Source organism: Nerophis ophidion, linkage group LG21 (assembly GCF_033978795.1).
Source record: "Nerophis ophidion isolate RoL-2023_Sa linkage group LG21, RoL_Noph_v1.0, whole genome shotgun sequence".
Taxonomy (NCBI): domain Eukaryota; kingdom Metazoa; phylum Chordata; class Actinopteri; order Syngnathiformes; family Syngnathidae; genus Nerophis; species Nerophis ophidion.
The window spans coordinates 40,088,936-40,115,773 of NC_084631.1; the positions used below are offsets into that span (position 1 = coordinate 40,088,936).

The following is a 26,838-nucleotide window of genomic DNA, read 5'->3' on the forward strand; positions in this document are numbered from 1 at the left end:
AATAAAGTGTCTATTACAAAAAAAAAAAAAAAAGAGTACTTGCCAGGTAATAGATGTCAATATCAATGCAAAAATCACTGCAGACATCAGACCTGAAATATCAAAGTAGTATGAAGTTGTGTAAGATAATCCTACTATGCATTGATCATGTCTTAGATCTTACATGGTGAACTTGGTCGGGAAGGTGAAGGTGTCGCCACTCAGACCACGGTGTGTGCTCACAAGGGGCGTGGCTACCGTCTTTTCTGCTCCACATCCAATCATGATGAAGAAAGAATATTTCACCGATTCTAAAAGCAGAGACAAGAAAGTTAATGTTACTTTACTTTTACAATCATTGTTATATTTTTGTACACAGTTTACAGTTAACTGTTGTAGTTTGCCTGGTACTTGACCTATTTTACAGTAAACTGCTGTAGTTGTCTCAGTTCTTGACCTACTTAAGAAGTTAACTGGTGTACTTGTTTTAGTAGTTGACATAGTTTACAGTTAACTGATGTAGTTGTTTTTGTAGCTGATCTAGTTCACAGTTAACTTCTATAGTTGTCCTGGTAGTTGACCTAGTTTACAGTTAACTGCTGTAGTTTTGTTATCACTTGACCTGGTTTAGAAGTTAACCGGTGTACTTGTTTTGGTAGTTGACCTAGTTTACAGTTAACTTATGCAGTTGGTTTTGTATCTGAACAGGTTTACAGTTAACTTCTATAGTTTTCCTGGTAGTTGACAGTTACCTGCTGTAGTTTTCTTGTTCCTTACTTGGTTTAGAAGTTAACTGGTGGACTTGTTTTGGTACTTGACTTAGTTTACAGTTAACTGGTGTATTTTCCTGGTATTTGACCTAGTTTACAGTTACCTGCTGTAGTTGTTCTGGCACTTGACCTATTTTACAGTTAACTGGTGTAATTGTCTTAGTACTTGATCTAGTTTACAGTTACCTGCTGTAGTTGTCTTAGTACTTGATCTAGTTTACAGTTACCTGCTGTAGTTGTCTCAGTACTTGACCTAGTTAACAGTTACCTGCTGTAGTTGTCTCAGTACTTGACCCAGTTTACAGTTAACTGGTGTATTTTCCTGGTATTTGACCTAGTTTACAGTTACCTGCTGTAGTTTTCTTGTTACTTGACCTAGTCTAAAGTTACCTGCTGTAGTTGTTCTGGTACTTGACCTATTTTACAGTTAACTGGTGTAATTGTCTTAGTACTTGATCTAGTTTACAGTTAACTGGTGTAATTGTCTTAGTACTTGACCTAGTTTACAGTTAACTGGTGTAGTTGTCTCAGTACTTGACCTACATTTACAGTTAACTGCTGTAGTTGTCTCAGTACTTGACCTAGTTTACAGTTAACTGTTGCAGTTGTCTCAGTTCTTGACCTACTTAAGAAGTTAACTGGTGTACTTGTTTTAGTAGTTGACATAGTTTACAGTTAACTGATGTAGTTGTTTTTGTAGCTGATCTAGTTCACAGTTAACTTCTATAGTTTTCCTGGTAGTTGACCTAGTTTACAGTTAACTACTGTAGTTTTGTTATCACTTGACCTGGTTTAGAAGTTAACCGGTGTACTTGTTTTGGTAGTTGACCTAGTTTACAGTTAACTTATGCAGTTGGTTTTGTATCTGAACAGGTTTACAGTTAACTTCTATAGTTGTCCTGGTAGTTGACAGTTACCTGCTGTAGTTTTCTTGTTCCTTACTTGGTTTAGAAGTTAACTGGTGGACTTGTTTTGGTACTTGACTTAGTTTACAGTTAACTGGTGTATTTTCCTGGTATTTGACCTAGTTTACAGTTACCTGCTGTAGTTGTTCTGGCACTTGACCTATTTTACAGTTAACTGGTGTAATTGTCTTAGTACTTGATCTAGTTTACAGTTACCTGCTGTAGTTGTCTTAGTACTTGATCTAGTTTACAGTTACCTGCTGTAGTTGTCTCAGTACTTGACCTAGTTAACAGTTACCTGCTGTAGTTGTCTCAGTACTTGACCCAGTTTACAGTTAACTGGTGTATTTTCCTGGTATTTGACCTAGTTTACAGTTACCTGCTGTAGTTTTCTTGTTACTTGACCTAGTCTAAAGTTACCTGCTGTAGTTGTTCTGGTACTTGACCTATTTTACAGTTAACTGGTGTAATTGTCTTAGTACTTGATCTAGTTTACAGTTAACTGGTGTAATTGTCTTAGTACTTGACCTAGTTTACAGTTAACTGCTGTAGTTGTCTCAGTACTTGACCTACTTAAGAAGTGAAATGGTGTACTTGTTTTAGTGGTTGACAGAGTTTACAGTTAACTGATGTAGTTGTTATTGTAGCTGACCTAGTTCACAGTTAACTTATATAGTTGTCCTGGTAGTTGACCTAGTTTACATTAAAACTGCTGTAGTTTTGTTATTACTTGACCCGGTTTAGAAGTTAAATGGTGTACTTGTTTTAGTAGCTGACCTAGTTTACAGTTAAATGATGTAGTTTTCTTGTTACTTGACCTAGTTTACAGTTACTTGCTGTAGTTGTTCTGGTACTTGACCTAGTTTACAGTTAACTGATGTAGTTTTCTTGTTACTTGACCTGCTTTGGAAGTTAACTGGAGTACTTGTTTTGGTAGTTGACCTAGTTTAAAGTTAAATAATGTAGTTGTTTCGGTAGCTGACCTGGTTTGCTGTTAGCTGCTGTAGTTTTGTCACTTGACGTAGTTTACAGTTAACTGCTGTATTTCCCTGGTATTTTACCTAGTTTACAGTTAACTGCTGTAGTTTTCCTGGTACTTGACTTACCTAAGAAGTTAACTGGTGTACTTGTTTTAGTAGTTGACATAGTTTTTGTAGCTGACCTAGTTTACAGTTAACTGCTGTAGTTGTTCTGGTACTTGACCTAGATTACAGTTAACTGCTGTAGTTTTCTTGTTACTTGACCTGGTTTAGAAGTCAACTGGTGTACTTGTTTTGGTAGTTGACCTAGTTTACATATATCTGATGTAGTTGTTTTTGTAGCTGAGCTGGTTTACAGTTAACTCCGTATTTTCTTGGTACTTGACTTAGTTTACAGTTAACTGGTTTAATTGTCCAGGGAGTTGACCTAGTTTACAGTTAACTGTTTTAGTTGTTCTGGTACTTGACCTGATTTACAGTTAACTGGTGTAGTTGTCTCGATACTTGACCTAGTTTACAGTTAATTATTGTAGTTTTCCTGGTACTTGACCTAGTTTAAGGTTAACTGGGGTAGTATTCCTGCATTTGACCTAGTGTATGCTGTAGTATTCCTAGTACTTGACCTGATTTACAGTTAACTGGTGTAGTTGTCTCGATATTTGACTTAGTTTACAGTTAACGATTGTAGTTTTCCTGGTACCTTACCTAGTTTAAAGTTAACTGGGGAAGTTGTCCTGCAGTTGACCTCGTTTACAGTGAACTGGTGTAATTGTCCAGGGAGTTATCCTAGTTTAGTTAACCATTGTAGTTTTCTGGTACTTGACCTAGTTTAACGTTAACTGGGGTAGTATTCCTGCATTTGACCTAGTTTACAGTTAACTGGTGTAATTGTCCAGGGAGTGGACCTAGTTTACAGTTAACTGCTGCAGTTTTCCTTGTACTTGCTTTACTTTACAGCTAACTGCGGTAGTTTTCCTGGTACTTGACCTAGATTACAGTTAACTACTGTAGTTTTCCTGGTACTTGACCAAGTTTACAGTTAACTGCTGTAGTATTCCGAGTACTTGACCTGATTTACAGTTAACTGGTGTAGTTGTCTCGATATTTGACTTAGTTTACAGTTAACAATTGTAGTTTTCCTGGTACCTTACCTAGTTTAAAGTTAACTGGTGAAGTTGTCCTCCAGTTGACCTAGTTTACAGTGAACTGGTGTAATTGTACAGGGAGTTGACCTAGTTTACGGTTAATGGCTTTAGTTGTTCTGGTACTTGACCTAATTTACATGTAACTATGGTAGTTTTCCCTGGTACTTGACCTAGTTTACAGTTAACTGCTGTAGTATTCCCTGGTACTTGACCTAGTTTAAGGTTAACTGTTGTAGTTGACCTAGTTTAAGGTTTGATAGTATAGTTGTCCTGCAGTTGACCTAGTTTAAGGTTAGCTAGTATAGTTGTCCTGCAGTTGACAAAGTTTACAGTTAACTGCTGTAGCTTTTTTGGTACTTGACTTAGTTTCCAGTTAACTTGTGTAGTTTAACTGGCAGTTGACCTCGTTAACAGTTTACTGCTGTAGTTCCAGTTGTTTATGGTTGTAGTTCCAGTATTTTACAGTTAACCAGTGTACGATTTTCATGTAAATTACCTAGTTTACAATTAACTATTGGTCAGTTTACCTTGTTTACGATTAACTAGTGTTCAGTTTACCTGGTTTACGATTAACAAGTGTAGTTTTACTGGTAGTTGACCTAGTTTACAGTTAGTTCTTGTAGTTATCCTTAGAGTTGACCTAGTTTACAGTTAACTGCTGTAGTTTTCCGGGGTACTTGACCTAGCTTAAGGTTAACTGGTGTAGCTGACCTAGTTTAAGGTTTGATAGTATAGTTGTCCTGCAGTTAACAAAGTTTACAGTTAACTGCTGTAGTTTCTTTGGTACTTGACTTAGTTTCCAGTTAACTTGTGTAGACCTCGTTAACATTTTACTGCTGTAGTTCCAGTTGTTTATGGTTATAGTTCCAGTAGTTTACAGTTAACCAGTGTAGGATTTTCATGTAAATTACCTAGTTTACAATTAACTATTGGTCAGTTTACCTTGTTTACGATTAACTAGTGTTCAGTTTACCTGGTTTACGATTAACAAGTGTAGTTTTACTGGTAGTTGACCTAGTTTACAGTTAGTTCTTGTAGTTATCCTTAGAGTTGACCTAGTTTACAGTTAACTGCTGTAGTTTTCCGGGGTACTTGACCTAGCTTAAGGTTAACTGGTGTAGCTGACCTAGTTTAAGGTTTGATAGTATAGTTGTCCTGCCGTTGACCTAGTTTAAGGTTAGCTAGTATAGTTATCTTGCAGATGACAAAGTTTACAGTTAACTGCTGTAGTTTTTTGGGTACTTGACTTAGTTTCCAGTTAACTTGTGTAGTTTAACTGGTAGTTGACCTCGTTGACAGTTTACTGCTGTAGTTCCAGTAGTTTACGGTTGCAGTTCCAGTAGTTTACAGTTAACCGGTGTACGATTTTCATGGTAAATTACCTAGTTTACAATTAACTATTGGTCAGTTTACCTTGTTTACGATTAACAAGTGTAGTTTTACTGGTAGTTGACCTAGTTTACAGTTAGTTCTTGTAGTTATCCTTAGAGTTGACCTAGTTTACAGTTAATTGCTATACGGTTTTCCTGCGTTTTCATGGTTTACAGCTAGCTGGTGTAGTTAGTTTACCTGGCTTATTGGCAATAGCGCAAACAAAGTCCGCCTTGAGAGGCAAGCGGAGTTCCTGCAGCGTGATGGAGCCCTTGGAGGCTGAGATGCCGGCGGGCTGGAGAGGCGGGGGGTTTTTCTTCTGGCCTGCTGGGTTCTCCCCCTTCAGACACTGCAACTCTGTCTTCAGCGCCTCCCTCTTTTTGGCTAAAGTTGTCAACAAACAATATCAATCAATCAATCAATGTATTTTATTTCGGCAATCTTCACATAAAACAAAGAACAACAACAAGAAAAGAAAAACAAAACAAAAAAAACACTCATTTGTGCAATGATTGAGCCGAAAGGGTGTAGGTTGAAGCAACGCTTATATAAACCTACCCCATCACAACAAGAACAAGGTTCAAAATATATAAAATCTAAAACATGCTTCACTTATATTACTTTTTTTTTTTTTTAAACAATATATAAGCAACATATATGTAGCACACGTCTCATATACACAGTTTAACATTTAAATCAAACATATACATTTGTACACTTATATATATATATATACACACACACATATATATATATATATATATATTATATATACACAATTCATTTAAATTCCATATAAAGTGGTAATATATACATTTTAATATAACCTATATGTATAATTATGAAATCATAAATTGTATTTATATACATATTATATATTATTGTCTTTCTAAAACAATGTTTGCTCTTCTTTCTTATATTTACTAATGATAAATATGAGCATGGAGAGTTTGCCATCAATAGCAGCAATCAACTGAAAAGGTTAATTGGGAGCATTTTTAAAAAAGGATTGAAAATGGAAAATGATGGGGAGGGGGGGGAAATAGTATGATTGTCATAAAGCCCACTGTTTAATTTATTTGTGTGTATGCTTCACTAATGAGAGTATTTGGTGAACATCGTTTTGTCCTATTTATTTCGACGGTTCTTGAACTCACCATAGTGTGGACTCTGACGCAACAGTTTGTTTACATGTAAAATCTTCCACTCTTTCTTTGTCTCATTTTGTCCACCAAAAGTTTTATGCTGTACATGAATGCACAAAGGTGCGCTTTGTTGATGTTGTTGACTTGTTGTAATGCTAATCAGGCATATTTGGTCACTGAAGTGAAGTGAAGTAGGGGTGTAACGGGACACTTATTCAGCCTGTTCACAATTTTTTATTTATTTTAAATTGCCTTTCAAATGTCTATTCTTGGTGTTGGATTTTATCAAATACATATGGTGGCAGAAGGGTTAGTGCGTCTGCCTCACAATACGAAGTTCCTGCAGTCCTGGGTTCAAATCCAGGCTCGGGATCTTTCTGTGTGGAGTTTGCATGTTCTCCCCGTGAATGCGTGGGTTCCCTCCGGGTACTCCGGCTTCCTCCCACTTCCAAAGACATGCACCTGGGGATAGGTTGATTGGCAACACTAAATTGGCCCTAGTGTGTGAATGTGAGTGTGAATGTTGTCTGTCTATCTGTGTTGGCCCTGCGATGAGGTGGCGACTTGTCCAGGGTGTACCCCGCCTTCCGCCCGATTGTAGCTGAGATAGGCGCCAGCGCCCCCCGCGACCCCAAAAGGGAATAAGCGGTAGTAAATGGATGGATGGGCATATCCCCAAAAAATGCGACATATACTCCAGTGGGGCTTGTGTTTTTTTTTCCTTCTTTATTATGCATTTTCGGCCGGTGCGACTTATATTACTGAGCGACTTATAATCCGAAAAATACAGTAGGCTATTATAGCTAATATAGACCCTCACATCATGTGTTGTCTTCATTATAAAATGTATATACCGTATTTTTCGGAGTATAAGTCGCACCTGCCGATAATGCATAATAAAGAAGGAAAAAAACATATATGTCGCACTGGAGTATAAATCGCATTTTTGGGGGGAAACTTATTAAATAAAACCCAACACAAGGAATAGACATTTGAAAGGTAATTTCAAATAAATAAAGAATATTGAACAACAGGCTGAATAAGTGTAGGTTATATGAGGCATAAATAAGCAACTGCTATGTTAACCTAACATATTATGGTAAGAGTCATTCAAATAACTACAACATATAAAACATGCTATACCTTTACCAAACTATCTCTCACTCCTAATCGCTAAATCCCATGAAATCTTATGTCTAGTCTCTTATGTGAATGAGCTAAAAAATATTATTTGATATTTTGCGGTAATGTGTTAATCATTTTACACATAAGTCGCTCCTGAGTATAAGTCGCACCCCTGGCAAAACTATGAAAAAAAATGCGACTTATAGTCCAAAAAATACGGTACGCCTTTTAATCTTTTGCTGCTCCCAACAGATTAGTTTTTGGGTATTTTTGGTCCAAAAAGGCGGTGTCATCGTTTTGGGTTGCGACCCCTGCCCTCGGTCTACCTCAAAGCCTCCTCCCAGATTGAACACCTGGACTAGATATCATGTGAAGAAGTAGCCACACTACGGAAGAAACTCATTTGACCTGCTGATACCCGTGACCTCGCTCTTTCCGTCACGACCTAAAAGTTCACCAACATGGACTGTCGCTGGAAGCAGTAAATTTACAATCCTGCCTTCTGATTCAGTTCTCTGTCCAGTACAGCGACCACATTACCATATTTTCCTCTCTCATGAACAAGATCCTTCACTCCCAACCCAGACGGTAAAATCCAACTTGTGCCTCAGATTTGCAGACGCTAAGTCCTCCCACTCCGTTTTAAAGCACCCCGGCAAATATTGCAAGTTCCAGCTAAATGAGGTCATCAGGACATCAACTGCAAATCCCAGAGACCAGACTGGTGGACACCTTCAGAACTTGTCCGCACCTACACATTCCATCCATATGCAAAGTGAACAAAAGTCAAAGTTCCCCGTGAACAGACTCCATCTACTTCCATCCATCCACCCATTTTCTACCGCTTGTCCCTTCAGTGAATTGTGGGGGAGTCAGTAGCTACAAAGCAGCCAAATGAAAAGAATGGACTTACTTGCTACGATCAAGAGTCTTTCTGCCTCGGCTTCCACCTGTGATCCTTTGCCATGTTCTTCATCCGTGCAGCAGTTGAGTGCCTGACTGGCCTGATGGATGATGGTCTGCTGCAGGTTCATCTCATTTGTGAGCAGCTACACACATGAAACATGTCACCATGGACACATCTTCCACAAAACCAAAACTATTTATTTCCAACCTTTATCTTCTGTTTGATGCTAAACAGGCTGCCGCCTCGCACTTCCTCTGCTCTGCTAGAAACGTCCTCTTTTCTCACCATCCCATCTTTACCGGGAACTCTCCCAGTCTCCTTCACTCGAATAGACCTGTAGGCATCAATGCTAACACACACAACACAAATATGTAATAATATGTCATAATAATAATAGACCTATGAAGCATCAATGCTAACACACACAAGACAAATATGTAATATGTCATAATAATAAAGAGTAACTGAAAAATAGCTTCCCCTTTTTGAAGGACCAGCAGCTGCCTATGGTATACAGTCTGTGTACAATAATTGCAATTATAAAAAAATAGAGCAAAACAATACAACAAAAATATTTAAATACCAATTAGATAATAGTATAATTATGTAATTTATGTATATAATTACTTAATTATATACAAATATAAAATCTACATGTGGTGGAGGGGGTGTGGTCAATGTGTATGTATATATATATATACAGTATATATATATTAGGGATGCACCAAAATGAAAATTGGTGGCCGAAGCCGAAGGCCGAATACCGAATAATGAATGCAGTTTTTCATAATTTTTTTGATATTGCATAAATAGCCTAGAATAAATGTTTGGACATGTTTTTCAAATAAAGTGATTTTTTTATTGAATATTGACATTTTTTTAATATTCCAGTAGCCTTTGCTTTTCAAAAAAAGCACAAAGTTTTTCATTTATATTAGGCCTTCAAACAAAACATGCATTCCAAAAAAAAATGAAGTGCATTAAAGTGGATAAACCCACAACAAATGAATTATTGTCCTTTTGGCAAAAGTCTGCTTAGCCACAGTAGATATGCTAATAATGTAAACAGAAGGCTCAAGTAAATCTCAATTAAGTGTGTGCTTGTAACCTCATACACTTATACAGGTAGCCTACACAACAGGCTAATAATGTAAACAGAGGCCCCACTAAATCTCAATAAGTGTGTGCTTGTAACCTCATACACTTATACAGGTACACAACATATCCCAACGTCACCGCGTCAAAAAATTGCGTCACACGCCACAATTCGGCCTTGTTTTTAACTCATTCTACCGAAGGCCGAATGTAGCTTTTTTTGCCATATTCGGCCGAATATATTCGGTTACCGATTAATCGTGCATCTTAATATATATATATATATATATATATATATATACACATATACATATACATATACACACACACACACATATAATATATATTCATATTAGGGGTGTAACGGTGCGTGTATTTGTATCGAACCTTTTCGGTACGGGGGTTTCGGTTCGGCACGCGGGCGTATCAAACGAGTTCGGAAGCAGAAGTCTTCACAAGCTGCTCTGCTTTCTGCCTCTGTCTCATTGTCCTGCCCACACAACCATCTGATTGGTTACATACAAAGCCAATCAGCAGTGCGTATTCAGACTTCAGAACGATGTAGTCAATCCTTCAGCATCGAGCAGAGATATTCGTTTAGCAGGGGAGCAGCGGACTCTACCCAAATTATACTAAACACTTCCCAGTCACAACTATTACTAACATCACTACGAGCCCGTTGACCTTCTAGAAACTTAAACTGCAGCTCAGCTCGCTCATAGTATAGGCTTGAGATGAAGGCTAATTAGCTTTTAGCGTAATGTTAGCTCATTTTGCTGTGTGTGTGTGTGTGTGTGTGTGTGTGTGTGTGTGTGTGTTAGGGGCAGCAAAGCCCTATCTGTCTGTTATTTCATTGAATTCTATTGTGTTTAGGGATGAATAGTCTCTCCTATTGCAATTGTACTATTTTTCAGCTATAGTTACATGAATCATTACTAATGTAGCAGCCTAGTTTTGAATAGCAGGGTCCCTGCTATCACATGTTGATAAAATACAACATTTACATTATAAAAGTCAACTACAGGCTTCCCAAATGCTGTGATAAATTAAGCATGATGAGTTGACATTAAACAGTTTCAATGGAAACTGTTTAATGTTGCACTTTTTAGATGTAGAAGAAAGGTTTTGTCATTTTATTTAATCAAAGTAACAACTTGAGGCAGTTTAATGTTGATTAACGTGGGCAGAATTATTATAGTGTTCCCAATGTTAAAAGGATAAAGCCGTTGTTTACAAATTTGGTAAATAAATAACCAAAAAATTTATATTTTGTTGTTTTCTTACTGTACCGAAAATGAACCGAACCGTGCGTGACCTCTAAACCGAGGTACGTACCGAACCAAAATTTTTGTGTACCGTTACACCCCTAATTCCTATGTGTATATATATATATATATATATATATATATATATATACACATATATATATACATAAATGCATATATGTATGTGTGTGTATGTATATATATGTGATAGGGATGCACCGATTAATCGGTAACCGAATATATTCGGCCGAATATGGCAAAAAAAGCCACATTCGGCCTTCGGTGGAATGAGTTAAAAGCAAGGCCGAATAGTGGCGTGTGACGCAAAGACGCAATTTTTTGACGCGGTGACGCAATCAAATTTAAATTGTTTTATACATAGTTTCCTTCTTTTTATTCAGAAGCTAAAGTACTGTTATTGACAAATCTGTTCTGGCCTGGGATATGTTGTGTACCTGTATAAGTGTATGAGGTTACAAGCACACACTTATTGAGATTTAGTGGGGCCTCTGTTTACATTATTAGCCTGTTGTGTAGGCTACCTGTATAAGTGTATGAGGTTACAAGCACACACTTAATTGAGATTTACTTAAGCCTTCTGTTTACATTATTAGCATATCTACTGTGGCTAAGCAGACTTTTGCCAAAAGGACAATAATTCATTTGTTGTGGGTTTATCCACTTTAATGCACTTTTTTTTTTTTTTTTGGAATGCATGTTTTGTTTGAAGGCCTAATATGAATGAAAAACTGTGCTTTTTTTGAAAAGCAAAGGCTACTGGAATATTAAAAAATGTCAATATTCAATAAAAATGTACTTTATTTGAAAAACATGTCTAAAAATTTATTCTAGGCTATTTATGCAATATAAAAAAGTTGTGAAAAACTGCATTTATTGTTCGGTATTTGGCCTTCGGCCAAGCGCTCAAATTTTATTCGGTTTCGGCCACAAATTTTCATTTCGATGCATCCCTAATATGTGATATAGTAAGACACCCAGTTGCTTACTAAGATGTGAAGTGTACATCATCTTATGGTAGCTCTAATTTAACATAGAAAGTAAATAATTTATTACCATTTACAAATTCATTTTTAATTTGAGGGAGATTAGTATTTGTTGCCCTCCCAACAAGCAAGTATTCGAACCACACAGAGCAGTTACTGTATGTTCAAATAAACCTAATACAAAAATGATGCATTATTCATACCTTTGTAATGTAAAGTTACAAAATGCTACAATATGTATTTTCTCAAGATTGTACAAATACGAATGCACCAGTATTTGGACAGGTCCCAAGCAGCATTTGTTATTTGAAACAAAAAACGACTTTGAGTACCTGTAAGGTAGCTTATGATCGTCCTCCAAGGCGTCGACACTGTCGGACGAGCCGCTCTTTCTTTTATTGCTTCTCTGGAATGGACTCTGCTTGTCTGGAGTTTTATTCTTCACAATGAATGAATGAGCTGGAGTTGAAGTCTGCACAAATACAACATCATTAATATTTCTAGGCAGCTCACAACATCTTCAATGAGACATAAAACTACAATAAAATAATCATCAAAGTCAATACATTACAAATGTATAAATATTTACAATAAAACAATTTAATATACTATATTGCCAAAAGTATTTGGCCACCCATTCAAATGATGAGAATCAGGTGTCCTAATCACTTGGCCCGGTGTATAAACTCGAGCACTTAGGCATGGAGACTGTTTCTACAAACATTTGAGAAAGAATGGGCCGCTTTCAGTGATTTCCAGCATGGAACTGTCATAGGATGCCACCTGTGCAACAAATCCAGTTGTTACTAGGGCTGGGCGACATTGGCTTTTATTAATATCGCGATATTTTAATGCCATATCGTGATATATGATATATATCTCTATATCCACTTCTTTTCTTTTTTCTCCTATGTCCCCCCCTCCCTTGTGGAGGTGGTCCGGTCCGATGACCATGGCTGTCCAGAGTCGAGACCCAGGATGGATTGCTCGTCGGGACCCAGGATGGACCGCTCGCCTGTGTATCGGTCGGGGACATCTCTACGCTGCTGATCCGCCTCCGCTTGGGATGGTTTCCTGTGGACGGGACTCTCGCTGCTGTCTTGGATCCGCTTTGAACTGAACTCTCGCGGCTGTGTTGGAGCCACTATGGATTGAACTTTCACAGTATCATGTTAGACCCGCTCGACATCCATTGCTTTCGGTCCCCTAGAGGGGGAGGGGGATTGCCCACATCTGAGGTCCTCTCCAAGGTTTCTCATAGTCAGCATTATCACTGGCGTCCCACTGGATGTGAATTCTCCCTGCCCACTGGGTGTGAGTTTTCCTTGCCCTTTTGTGGGTTCTTCCGAGGATGTTGTAGTCGTAATGGTTTGTGCAGTCCTTTGAGACATTTGTGATTTGGGGCTATATAAATAAACATTCAACACTTAATGCATATAATCACAGCAGTGTGTCTACATTAAAACATTCTTCTTCATACTGCATTAATATATGCTCATTTTAAACTTTCATGCACAAAGGGAAATCACAACTAAGTCAATTAACCAAAACTGTATTTATTAAATACTCTTCATTCTCTCACGGGTGACTTTTTAAATGAAAGAACAAGTTAGTAGTGCTGCTACCTTTTTGTAGTAACACTTCTGCTGCATATTGCTGTTGTCTGTTGAATATCTTTCCACTTGAAACCAAACTACCGCCAGATGATGGACCCCCTGCTGTTTTTTGGGCATTAATTGTTCTTCCTCCATTTGTGATCGGTTTCGCACCTTCTCTCTCTTGTAATGTCACTCAACTTGCGCCACCTGCCTCAGCTAACGTTAGCCATGCTGCTAATTTTCTGCTCGGCGAGAGCGTATGACGCTTCACGCGTGACAATATGTGACGTATGTAAGAAGGCGGGCTTGATTTACGTCTCCGTGAAAAGGAGGGATGAGAAGGAGTGAGACATTATTAAATCAACATAAAAAACACAATATATATCCATCCATCCATCTTCTTCCGCTTATTTGAGGTCGGGTCGCGGGGGCAACAGCCTTAAGCAGGGAAACCCAGCTTTCCCTCTCCCCAGCCACTTCGTCTAGCTCTTCCCGGGGGATCCCGAGGCGTTCCCAGGCCAGCCGGGAGACATAGTCTTCCCAACGTGTCCTGGGTCTTCCCCGTGGCCTCCTACCAGCTGGACGTGCCCTAAACACCTCCCTAGGGAGGCGTTCGGGTGGCATCCTGACCAGATGCCCCCCGAACTTTTATGGACAGAATTTCTAGGCGCAGTCAAGGCGTTGAGGGGGTTCCGGTTTGGTGACCGCAGGATTAGGTCTCTGCTTTTTGCAGATGATGTGGTCCTGATGGCTTCATCTGACCGGGATCTTCAGCTCTCACTGGATTGGTTTTCAGCCGAGTGTGAAGCGACCGGAATGAGAATCAGCACCTCCAAGTCCGAGTCCATGGTTCTCGCCCGGAAAAGGGTGGAGTGCCATCTCCGGGTTGGGGAGGAGACCCTGCCCCAAGTGGAGGAGTTCAAGTACCTAGGAGTCTTGTTCACGAGTGGGGGAAGAGTGGATCGTGAGATCGACAGGCGGATCGGTGCGGCGTCTTCAGTAATGCGGACGTTGTACCGATCCGTTGTGGTGAAGAAGGAGCTGAGCCGGAAGGCAAAGCTCTCAATTTACCGGTCGATCTACGTTCCCATCCTCACCTATGGTCATGAGCTTTGGGTCATGACCGAAAATGAGTTTCCTCCGCCGGGTGGTGGGTCTCTCCCTTAGAGATAGGGTGAGAAGCTCTGTCATCCGGGAGGAACTCAAAGTAAAGCCGCTGCTCCTCCACATCGAGAGGAGCCAGATGAGGTGGTTCGGGCATCTGGGACAATATATACATTATATATAAATATAGATAAATACAATCTGCAGGGATACAGCCCGTAAGCACACATGATTGTATTTCTTTATAGAAAAAAATAAAAAATAAAACCCCCCAGTCCGTGGGAGAAATTTTCAAGCGTTGACTGATCCACAGCTACAAAAAGGTTGTGGACCACAGGTGTAAAACACGTCTCCACTGGACTCTAGAGCAGTGGAGACAGCTTCTCTGGACTGATGAATAACGCTTTTCCATCTGGCAATCTGATGGACCAGTCTGGGTTTGGAGGTTGCCAGGAGAACGTTACATTTCGGACTGCATTGTGCCCCGTGTGAAATTTGGTGGAGGAGGAATTATGGTGTCGGGTTGTTTTTCAGGAATTGGGCTGGCAAACTGCTAAGTAACTTAAACATCTTCACCAGACATCTGAAAAAGCATTAATGTATTGTAGATTTGATTCATTGTATATTTTGTGAACATTTTAACACATATTCTGTTGAAAATGAGCATTTTCTTTCCGTAAAGATGGTTTGTCTGGTGTAACTATTATGTCCAGATTAAAATAACAGGGTATCTGCAGGGGGCTTCACGGTGGCAGAGGGGTTAGTGCGTCTGCCTCACAATACGAAGTTCCTGCAGTCCTGGGTTCAAATCCAGGCTCGGGATCTTTCTGTGTGGAGTTTGCATGTTCTCCCCGTGAATGCGTGGGTTCCCTCCGGGTACTCCGGCTTCCTCCCACTTCCAAAGACATGCACCTGGGGATAGGTTGATTGGCAACACTAAATTGGCCCTAGTGTGTGAATGTGAGTGTGAATGTTGTCTGTCTATCTGTGTTGGCCCTGCGATGAGGTGGCGACTTGTCCAGGGTGTACCCTGCCTTCCGCCCGATTGTAGCTGAGATAGGCGCCAGCGCCCCCCGCGACCCCGAAAGGGAATAAGCGGTAGAAAATGGATGGATGGATGGATGGTATCTGCAGGTTTCAGCAAGTCAAATGTAAGACTTTTTAAGACCTTTTTAATGCCACCTTGAATGAAAAATTTAAGACCGAAAAAAATAATAAAAAATCTAGAAATATAAGCAATGGTTGGGGATCCCACTGTACTACAACCTCAATGACAGTCAGTCAAGTTTACTTTGTGTATGTTTATTAATAAACAAACTGATAAGCACCACTCTGGCAAACAGCTTATCAAAAATCTTGAGAGATCCAAAAACTTTGACATCCAAAACAAACAACACCAACGCCAGTATAAACCTAATAACCGAGGTGAGGGTAAACATGAATTACATTTCATTAACACATACCGAGACCCGTTGACTTGGTCGAAGAGCAGGTTTTGGATGTGAGGTGCTAATCCGTGTCTCGTAATATATGCTGTTTTATCCTTTCCACAGGAAAATGTATTAGCAACCTAAGAATCAGGAAACATCACACGAAAAAAATCGCCAATCCTGTCATATGAGGTGTAGGATTGATGTTTCACCACCGTGTGCAAGATCCATAACACCTCGGATTTTAATGTTGCTGTCCCGCCGAAGATTAGTGTCAGGCAGAGGTGGGTAGTAACGCGCTACATTTACTCCGTTAAATTTACTTGAGTAACTTTTGGGATAAATTGTACTTCTACGAGTAGTTTTTATGCAACATACTTTTACTTTTACTTGAGTATATTTATAGAGAAGAAACGCTACTTTTACTCCCTTCCATTTATCTACATTCAGCTCGCTACTCGCTACTTTTTTTTAACGCTCTATTAATGTTGTTTTGGTTTATGACAGAGATTCAAAGTAGGATCTACGCATGCCTGCTTTTCACCAATCACATGCAGTCACTGGTGACGTTGGACCAATCAAACAGAGCCAGGCGGTCACATGACCCGACTTAAACAAGTTGAAAAACTTATTGGGGTGTTACCATTTAGTGGTCAATTGTACGGAATATGTACTGTACTGTGCAATCTACCAATAAAAGTTTCAATCAATCAATCAAAAGTGTAAAGAAAAAAAGACACTTTTTATTTCAACCGTACTTCCCGTCAAAAGCCTAAAGACTGATCGCACAGTTCCTGTCTTTACAATAAAAGCGCCGCCCCATCGCGCCTGCGCTAACAAAAGAAGAGTCTCCGAAAGCCAGCGCAAACAAGCTAGCAAGCTACGGAGCTTGCCGCCAATGTATTTCTTGTAAAGTGTATAAAAACGCATATGGAAGCTGGACAAATAAGATGCCAAAAACCAACGACTTTCATGTGGTATTGGACAGAAAAGAGGAACTTTTTTTTCCTTCCATTTGAAAACATGGACGTTATCATCAATACTGTCTGATTCCAATCAATGCAAGTCATCAGAATCAGGTAATACACCAATTTATATTCTTGTCTTCATGAAAGATAGGAATCTATGTGTTAAAAATGTATGAATATTCATTAAAACACCTTTAACATGTCAACAAAAACGGCAAAATAAATAAATATACATTATATACTGTATATGTAAATGTATGTATGTGTATATATATATATATATATGATATGTGTGTGAATATATGATATGTGTGTGTATAAATGATATGTGTGTGTATATATATGTATATATGAGGTAGATCGCCTCGACTTGGTCATTTATTAAGTAATTGATAAACAATGAAAAACTTATTGGGGTGTTACCATTTAGTGGTCAATTGTATGGAATATGTACTGTACAGTGCAATCTACTAATACAAGTTTCAATTACTCAATCAATCAATCAATCAAATCAATGAATGCCTACTGAGGCTATGGTGCTGTTAAGTTATTGTGGCTCAATGTGCCATTTTTTTTATTTGATTTTAATGTACTATTATTTAATATATATTATTGTTTTAGTTGCTTAAGAGATATTCCTGGCTCTGAATTTGCTCATTGCTATTTTTATGTTTTTGTGCATTTGTTGCCGTAATCAGGTTACTCATCAGTTACTCAGTACTTGAGTAGTTTTTTCACGACATACTTTTTACTTTTACTCAAGTAAATATTTGGGTGACTACTCCTTACTTTTACTTGAGTAATACATCTCTAAAGTAACAGTACTCTTACTTGAGTACAATTTCTGGCTACTCTACCCACCTCGGGCTTCACGGTGGCAGAGGGGTTAGTGCGTCTGCCTCACAATACGAAGTTCCTGCAGTCCTGGGTTCAAATCCAGGCTCGGGATCTTTCTGTGTGGAGTTTGCATGTTCTCCCCGTGAACGCGTGGGTTCCCTCCGGGTACTCCGGCTTCCTCCCACTTCCAAAGACATGCACCTGGGGATAGGTTGATTGGCAACACTAAATTGGCCCTAGTGTGTGAATGTGAGTGTGAATGTTGTCTGTCTATCTGTGTTGGCCCTGCGATGAGGTAGCGACTTGTCCAGGGTGTACCCCGCCTTCCGCCCGATTGTAGCTGAGATTGGCGCCAGCGACCCCAAAAAGGGAATAAGCGGTAGGAAATGGATGGATGGATCTACCCACCTCTAGTGTCAGGTCAGTGCTGCTAGCGGCAGTTGTTGCTAGCTGGGGGTGCGTTGGCGCTGGACCCACACAGAACTGAGAGATGTCCGGTGTTTGTTTTTGGCTCTCTGCCGTGATTTTATGCTTACCGCACTGCATGTGCGATTCGACCGCTCTAATTCCCATGGTGCCAAGTTTGAAATCCCTCTTACAAAGCATACACCTGGCCTCCTCGGGATTGGCAACAGGCTTAAGCCAGCTTTTAAACCGGCTGTCCTCCAGCCAACGCTCGCAAAACTTGCATTTCCCCATGCTGACTGAAAGGAAGGAGTCTGTGCGCGACTGACACTGAAATCACTCACTTTTACTCAAAGACGTGCCCCGAAAAAAAAAAAAACTGGCCCGACAATTTAAGACCATTGAGTACTGAATATAAGACCATCTTAGGAATTTCTAATAAACGTAATACTTTTTAAGGCCTTAATTTTAGACATATGAATTTAAGACTTTAAGACTTTTTAAGGATCCGCGGATACCCAGAATAAATAAGTAAAGATGCTTACTCTCGTGCTCCTGTCCGGACTGTACACTGCGGCGACACTTTCTGCGAGCGGCGTGAGAAGCGACATGGAAGAGATATTCAAGGCATCTTCTTCCTCATCCTCGTCGTCGTCGTGAAGGCCGTCAAAAAGTTGGTCGATCACTGCGGAGTGATCGACGTTCATCTCTATCTCCTTGCCTTCATCCTCTCTGCTGCTTTCGTCCACCTCCTCCTCCTCCAGTGGGATGTGTGTGGGGTTTGGGGTAGGTTCCAGCAATCCACAAGCTGCTACTGAAAAACACACGCAGATGTAGATCTATAAACATGTACATGCTCACAACTTCAATGTTTACCCTCGACTAAAATATTAGTTCAATCTGGCGATGTAACAATATGAAAATGCCATATCACATTTGTTGTGACCAAATTGATCACAGTTATGTTGAATGTGCTCAAAAACTATTGACACATATACTAACAACTTTTAAGCAAGTTATTTTGTTTGAAATAACTAAAAAAACAAAAAATTGTTAGAAAAGCCATTATTTTGGAAAGTTTGTGTTCCTTATGCTTCACTGATCGTGTAATACTCTTAATATTTCATCTTTGTAACAGCTGAAATTGTATTGCTTTAGAACTATAAGAACTACTGTAACACTGGGAGATGTACAGTACAGGCCAAAAGTTTTTATTCAATAAGATTTCTTTTTTTCCATGACTATTTACTTCGGAGGTCCCCAAACTACTGCCATCGGGACGTCCCAAGTTAAAAAAAAATTAATTAACAATAACATATATTTTTTTATTTTATTTTTTAAATCTGTCCTCTCTAATCCATTTTCTATCGCTTGTTACTCTCGGTGTTAACACAATAGAATAGAATAGAAAGTACTTTATTGATCCCTGGGGGAAAAGTCAGCACCACAGTTCGCTCACAATAGACAAACACTTATGTATTTTTTACATATGAATAGTATAAATACAGTCTATTATACAGCATTATTCACGTGTGAATAATATAAATACAGTCTATTATACAGCATTATTCACATGTGAATAATATAAATACAGTCAATTATACAGCATTATTCACGTGTGAATAATATAAATACAGTCTATTATACAGCATTATTCACATGTGAATAATATAAATACAGTCTATTATACAGCATTATTCACATGATGTGAATAATATAAATACAGTCTATTATACAGCATTATTCACATGTGAATAATATAAATAGTCTATTATACTGCATTATTCATATGTGAATAATATAAATACAGTCTATTATACAGCATTATTCACATGATGTGAATAATATAAATACAGTCTATTATACTGCATTATTCATATGTGAATATAAATACAGTTTATTATACAGCATTATTCATCGGTGAATAATATAAATACAGTCTATTATACAGCATTATTCACATGTGAATAATATAAATATATTATACATACATACATATATATATATATATATATATATATATATATATATATATATATATATATATATATATATATATATATATATATTCTACATTTAAGTCCAGTCAAAAAGGAACACATGCGTTACCGTATTTTTCGGACTATAAGTCGCAGTCTTCTCCACAGTCCAAAATAAAAAAAAAATATATATTTTCTTTTAATAGTTTGGTCAAGTCTCACCCCCGTATTTTTCGGACTATAAGTCGCAGTCTTCTCCACAGTCCAAAATAAAAAAAAAATATATATATTTTTTTTAATAGTTTGGTCAAGTCTCACAAAAAAAAAAACGCAACTTAAAGTCCGAAAAATACGGTGTACAACGCGGGCCCCCTAGTCAAAAAGTTTGGGGACCCCTGATTTATATTGTAGGTTGTCATATCAAAACTATGAAAAAACACATGTGGAGTTATGCACTTAACAAAAAAAGGTGAAAAACCTGAAAACATGTTTTATATTCTAGTTTCTTCAAAAGAGCCACCTTTTGCTCTGATTACTGGCATTCTCTCCGTGAGTTTCAAGTGAAGTGAAAACCATTTCTTGGAGCTCATCGAGAGAATGCCAAGAGTGTGCAAAACAGTAATCATGAGCTTCAAGTGAAGTGAAAACCACTTCTTGAAGCTCATCTAGAGAATGACAAGAGTGTGCAAAACAGTAATAAGAGCAAAGGGTGGCTATTGTGAAGAAACTAGAATATAAAACATGTTTTCAGTTATTTCACCTGCTTTTGTGAAGATTCTCTGTTTTCAAACAGAGTATAGTACCGTTTTTAATTCATTAATACCGCGATACTATACTAGTACCGGTATACCGTACAACCCTATAATGTACTTGTACTGTAGGTATATATAATTAATGTTTACACTCAGAAAAATATATGTTCATCCAGAGTGTAAAAATGTGTAAATATGTGTAATGTTCATTTATATGTGGAAAAAATGTAAATGTTTATTCTAGGGGTGTAACGCTACGTGTATTTGTATTGAACACTTTCAGTACGGGGGTTTCGGTTTGGTACAGGAGTGTACCGAACAAGTTTCTAAGCTAAAGTCTTAACAAGCTGCTTTGCTTCTTCTGCCTCTGTCTGAGCACCCAGCATTGTCCCACCTACACAACCAATCAATCAATCGATGTTTACTTATATAGCCCTAAATCACTAGTGTCTCAAAGGGCGGCACAAACCACAACACAAACCACTACGACATCCTCGGTAGGCCCACATAAGGGCAAGGAAAACTCACACCCAGTGGGACGTCGGTGACAATGATGACTATGAGAACCTTGGAGAGGACAACCATCTGATTGGTTACATGTATAGCGGTAACAGCCAATCAGCAGTGCGTATTCAGTGCGCATTCGGTAAATGCTTCAGCGTTGAGCAGATAGGTGTTCAGCAGGTGAGCATAAGGCAGCGTACTCTCCATCCATCCATCCATCATCTTCCGCTTATCCGAGGTCGGGTCACGGGGGCAGCAGCCTAAGCAGGGAAGCCCAGACTTCCCTATCTCCAGCCACTTCGTCTAGCTCTTCCCGGGGGATCCCGAGGCGTTCCCAGGCCAGCCGGGAGACATAGTCTTCCCAACGTGTTCTGGGTCTTCCCCGTGGCCTCCTACCAGCTAGACGTGCCCTAAACACATCCCTAGGGAGACGTTCGGGTGGCATCCTGACCAGATGCCCGAACCACTTCATCTGGCTCCTCTCGATGTGGAGGAGCAGCGGCTTTACGTTGAGCTCCTCCCGGATGGCAGAGCTTCTCACCCTATCTCTAAGGGAGAGACCCGCCACCCGGCGGAGGAAACTCATTTCGGCCGCTTGTACCCGTGATCTTATCCTTTCGGTCATGACCCAAAGCTCATGACCATAGGTGAGGATGGGAATGTAGATCGACCGGTAAATTGAGAGCTTTGCCTTCTGGCTCAGCTCCTTCTTCACCACAACGGATCGATACAACGTCCGCATTACTGATGAATGAGAATGAGAATCAGCGTACTCTCCCCAAATGATAATAAACACTTCCCAGTCAACTACTACTAACATCACTATGAGCTCGTTGACCTTGTAGAAACTTAAACTGCAGCTCAGCTCGTTAGCAGTTCTGGCTTGAGGTGAAGGCTAATTAGCTTTTAGCATAACGTTAGCTTATTTTGTGATGTGTGTGTGTTTTACGGACAGAAAAAAATAAATATCAACTACAAGCTTCCCAAATACTGTGACAGGCATGATGAGTTGACCTGAAACTCTTTAATGTTGCACTTTTTATATGTAGAAGAAAAGTTTTGTCATTTTATTTAATCTGAGCAACAATTTGAGGCCGCTTAATGTTGATTAACGTGGGCAGAATTATTATAGTGTTCCCAATGTTAAAAGGATAAAGCCATTTTTTACTAATTTGGTCAATAAATAACCCAAAAATTTACATTTTGTTGTTTTCTTACTCTACCGAAAATTAACCGAACCGTGACCTCTAAACCGAGGTACGTACCGAACCGAAATATTTGTGTACCGTTACAACCCTAGTTTATTCATAAACCCAATACCTGGCGAGATGATCTCAGTGCCATGTGGCTTTGGTTGAAGTTTTGGCTCACAAGCGTCCATCTCCTCAGCTTTGCCACCAAGGCCCTAAATAGAGCAAGAAATATTACAGCAGTTGTTTAACATAAACAGATTTATAGATGTATTTCTTCAAAGAAGCCAGGGAGCCTGCAAATTGATAATTGCTATCTTTTCTCCATGAGAAAAGGAAAGGAAGTTCAATCAGTAAGCTTCTTATAGAACTAAAAATATAAATAGAAAAGCATAAAAAGGACTTGCCTGAGTCTGTCAGCTTTTGCAACAATGTTTACTTTTCAATAAGTCATCATTTGTATGAGAGGAGCCTGCTAGCTGAACGCTGCAAATGTTCTACTTCTACTAGGTTGACAACAACAATGGAGCCTTTTATATCATCATTTTGGATATTATCTTTACAGAAAAAATATGATATTTTTGGAGTTTATATCTTCACAGCTGAACTATGATAATTCAGAATATTATTTTACAGTAGAAATATGATCGTTTTAGATATATTTACAGCAGAAATATTATAATTGTGAACATAATCTTCACAGCAGAAATATGATCATTTTGAACATTATCTTCAGAGCAGAAATACAATCATTTTGGATATTGTTTTTACGGTAGGAATAAGATCATTTTGGATATGTTTACAGTAGGAATATTATTTTGGATATTATATTTACAGCAGAAATAAAATTATTTTGAATATCTTTACAGTGGAAATATGATAATTTTTGATAAGTTTAAATTAGATATATGATAATTTTGGATATCTTCACAGCAGAAATATGTTAATTTTGGATATGTTTACAGTATAAATATGATAACTTTGGATATGTTTACAGTGGAAATATGATTATTTTGGATATGTTTACAGTAGGAATATTATTTTGGATATTACATTTACAGCAGAAATACAATTATTTTGTATATCTTTACAGTGGAAATGTGATCATTTTGGATAAGTTTACAGTAGATATATGATAATTTTGGATATCTTCACAGCAGAAATATGTCAATTTTGGATATTATCTTCACAGTAGAAATATGATAATTTTGGATATCATGTTTACAGTGGAAATATGATCATTTTGGATATTATCTTCAGAGCAGAAATATGATACTTTTGGATATCTTTACAGTACAAATATGATAATTTTGGATATGTTTACAGTAGAAATAACAATTTTGGTCATTGTTACAGTACAAATATGACCATTTTGGATATAATTCGGGATGCTATCTTCACAGCAGAAATATGATCATTTTGGATATCTTTACAGTAGAAATATGATCATTTTGGATGTTACCTTCACAGTAGAAATATGAAAATGATCATTTTAGATATATTTACAGCAGGATTGTGATCATTGTGGATAATATCTTTACAGCAGCAACATGATCGTTCTGGATATTATTTTTACAGTAGAAACTATCATTTTAGATATTTATACAGTAGAAATATGATTATCCTGAATATTATCTTCACAGCAGAAATATGATCATTTCTGGATATTATTTTACAGTAGAGAAATGATAATTGTCGATATCTTTACAGCGGAAATTAAAATTCGGGATATAACTCTACAGTAGAAAAATGATAATTTGGGATATTTTTACAGTACAAATAGGATCATTTTGGATATGTATACAGTAGAAATAAGATAATTTTGTCATTATTTTTACAGTAGAAATATGACCATTTTGGATATGTTTACAGTACAAATTATAATTCAGGATGTTATCTTCACAGCAGAAATATGATAATTTTGGATATCTTTACAGTAGAAATATGATCATTTTGGATGTTACCTTCACAGTAGAAATATGAAAATTTTGGATATCTTGACAGCAGAAATATGATAATTTTAGATATCTTTACAGCAGAAATATGATCATGTTGGATAATATCTTTACAGCAGCAACATGATCGTTCTGGATATTATTTTTACAGTAGAAATGATCATTTTGGATATTTATACAGTAGAAATAAGAAATATTATCTTCAGAGCAGAAATATGATCATTTCTGGATATTATTTTACAGTCGAGAAATGATAATTGTCGATATCTTTACAGGAGAAATTAAAATTTGGGATATAATTCTACAGTAGAAAAATTATAATTTGGGATATTTTTACAGTAGATATAAGATCATTTTGGATATTATCTTTACAACAGAAATATAATTTTGGATATCTTTACAGTAGAAATATGATCATTTTGGATATTATTTTTACAGTTTGAATATGGTAATTTTGGATATTATCTTGACAGCAGAAATATTATATTTTTGGATATATTTACATAAATTATGATCATTGTGGATAATATCTTTAAAGCAGCAACAACATGATCATTCTGGGTATTATTTTTACCAAAAATATCCAAATGATCATTGAGGATATTTGTACAGTAGAAATATGACCATTCTGGATATTATCTTCACATCACAAATATGATTATTCTGGATATTATTTTACAGTAGAAAAATTATCATTTTAGATATCTTCACAGCAGAAATATGATCATTTTGGATATCTTTATAGTACAAATAGGATCATTTTGAATATGTTTACAGTAGAAATAAGCTAATTTTGGATATGTTTACAGCAGAAATATGATCATTTTGGATATCTTTACAGTAGAAATATGATCATTTTGGATATTATTTTTACATTTTGAATTTGGTAATTTTGGATATTATCTTGACAGCAGAAATATGATCATTTTGGATATATTTACAGTAAATTATGATCATTGTGGATAATATCTTTACAGCAGCAACATGATCGTTCTGGGCATTATTTTTACCAAAAATATCCAAATGATCATTTAGGATATTTTTACAGTAGAAATATGACCATTCTGGAAATTATCTTCACATCAGAAATATGATTATCCTGGATATTATTTTACAGTACAAAAATGATCATTTTAGATATCTTTACAGCAGAAATATGATCATGTTGGATATTATCTTCACAGCAGAAATATGATCATTTTGGATATTATTTTTATAGTAGGAATATGATCATTTTGAATATGTTTACAGTAGAAATATGATCATCCTGGATATTATCTTCACAGCAGAAATATGATCATTTTAGATATGTTTGCAGCAGAATTATGATCATTGTGGATATCTTGACAGGAGAAACGTGATTGTTATGGATATTATTTTACAGTAGAAATATGCTCATTTTAAATATGTACAGCCGAAATTTGATCATTGTGGATATAATTCTACAGTATAAATATGATCATTTGATATCATTTTTATAGTACAAATATGATCATTTTGGATATTACTTTTGCAGTAAGAATATGATATTTTTTAATATTATTTTTTACAGTACAAATGATCTTTTTGTATATTTTTACAGTAGAAATATGATCATTTTAAATATCTTCACAGCAGAAATATGATCATTCTGGATATTATTCTACAGTAGAAAAATTATCATTTTAGATATGTTTACAGCAGAAATTATAAACCTGGATATAATTCTACAGTAGAAACATGATCATTTGGGATATTTTTACAGTAGAAATATGATCATTTTGGATATTATGTTTACAGAAGAAATATGATCATTCTGGATATTATCTTCAGAGCAAAAATATGATAATTTTGAACATGATCTTTCTAGGAGAAGTATAATCATTTTGGAGAGGATTTTTACATGATAGTTTTGCAGATGTTGACAAAGGTGCTTGGCATTGCTAGAAAAGGTCAACAAAGGTGATGAACCCACCTTGCTCTCTGCACTTTTCCACATATTGTTCCCTTGGACACGCGAGTGAATCTGAGCCAGTTCCGACTCCCGCTCCTTCAAAAATCAGAATATTTGGGTGAAATTGCTTTGATTGTGATAAAGAAGTGCAATATCACACACCAGTTTCTGTTTCTGGACGAGGTCAGCCGTTGTGGTTTGTGCTGACTGGGCGCTCCTGAGCCCGAGTCCACTCTTGGGGGTCGCCGTCTGGGAGGCGCACACTGCTGGAGAACACGGGTTGGTGCGCTCGTGGCATCGCTCTTCAAATCGTTCTAGGAAAGACTTCACACCTGAGGGCCACAAAGAGTCCAATTGTACAGTTACAAGTAAGCCTTTGTGTGTCTATTGCACACTTTACACTTAACTAAAAGTACATTTCCACATGCTACTGCCTGCAGTACAACCGATACCCATCACTTGTATTAACTGTAGATTGTTTTAATTATTTAT

General features: G+C 37.5%; 1 protein-coding gene across 4 annotated transcripts in view; it reads right to left on the bottom strand.

The window, feature by feature from the left end:
- anln (anillin, actin binding protein) overlaps window positions 1-26,838 on the bottom strand; it is a 77,041-nt gene that overhangs the window by 23,182 nt on the left and 27,021 nt on the right. For 3 of the 4 annotated variants that reach the window (XM_061882604.1, XM_061882603.1, XM_061882601.1), the window contains 10 exons: window positions 26,509-26,678; window positions 26,368-26,442; window positions 22,589-22,673; window positions 18,579-18,847; window positions 12,024-12,163; window positions 8,535-8,676; window positions 8,334-8,469; window positions 5,349-5,534; window positions 164-290; window positions 44-92 (listed from right to left, as the gene is read on the bottom strand). In XM_061882604.1, the coding sequence (XP_061738588.1) occupies window positions 44-92; window positions 164-290; window positions 5,349-5,534; window positions 8,334-8,469; window positions 8,535-8,676; window positions 12,024-12,163; window positions 18,579-18,847; window positions 22,589-22,673; window positions 26,368-26,442; window positions 26,509-26,678 (1,379 nt within the window). The remainder of the gene's footprint in view (window positions 1-43; window positions 93-163; window positions 291-5,348; window positions 5,535-8,333; window positions 8,470-8,534; window positions 8,677-12,023; window positions 12,164-18,578; window positions 18,848-22,588; window positions 22,674-26,367; window positions 26,443-26,508; window positions 26,679-26,838) is intronic. The other variant, XM_061882602.1, reaches the window with a different exon arrangement.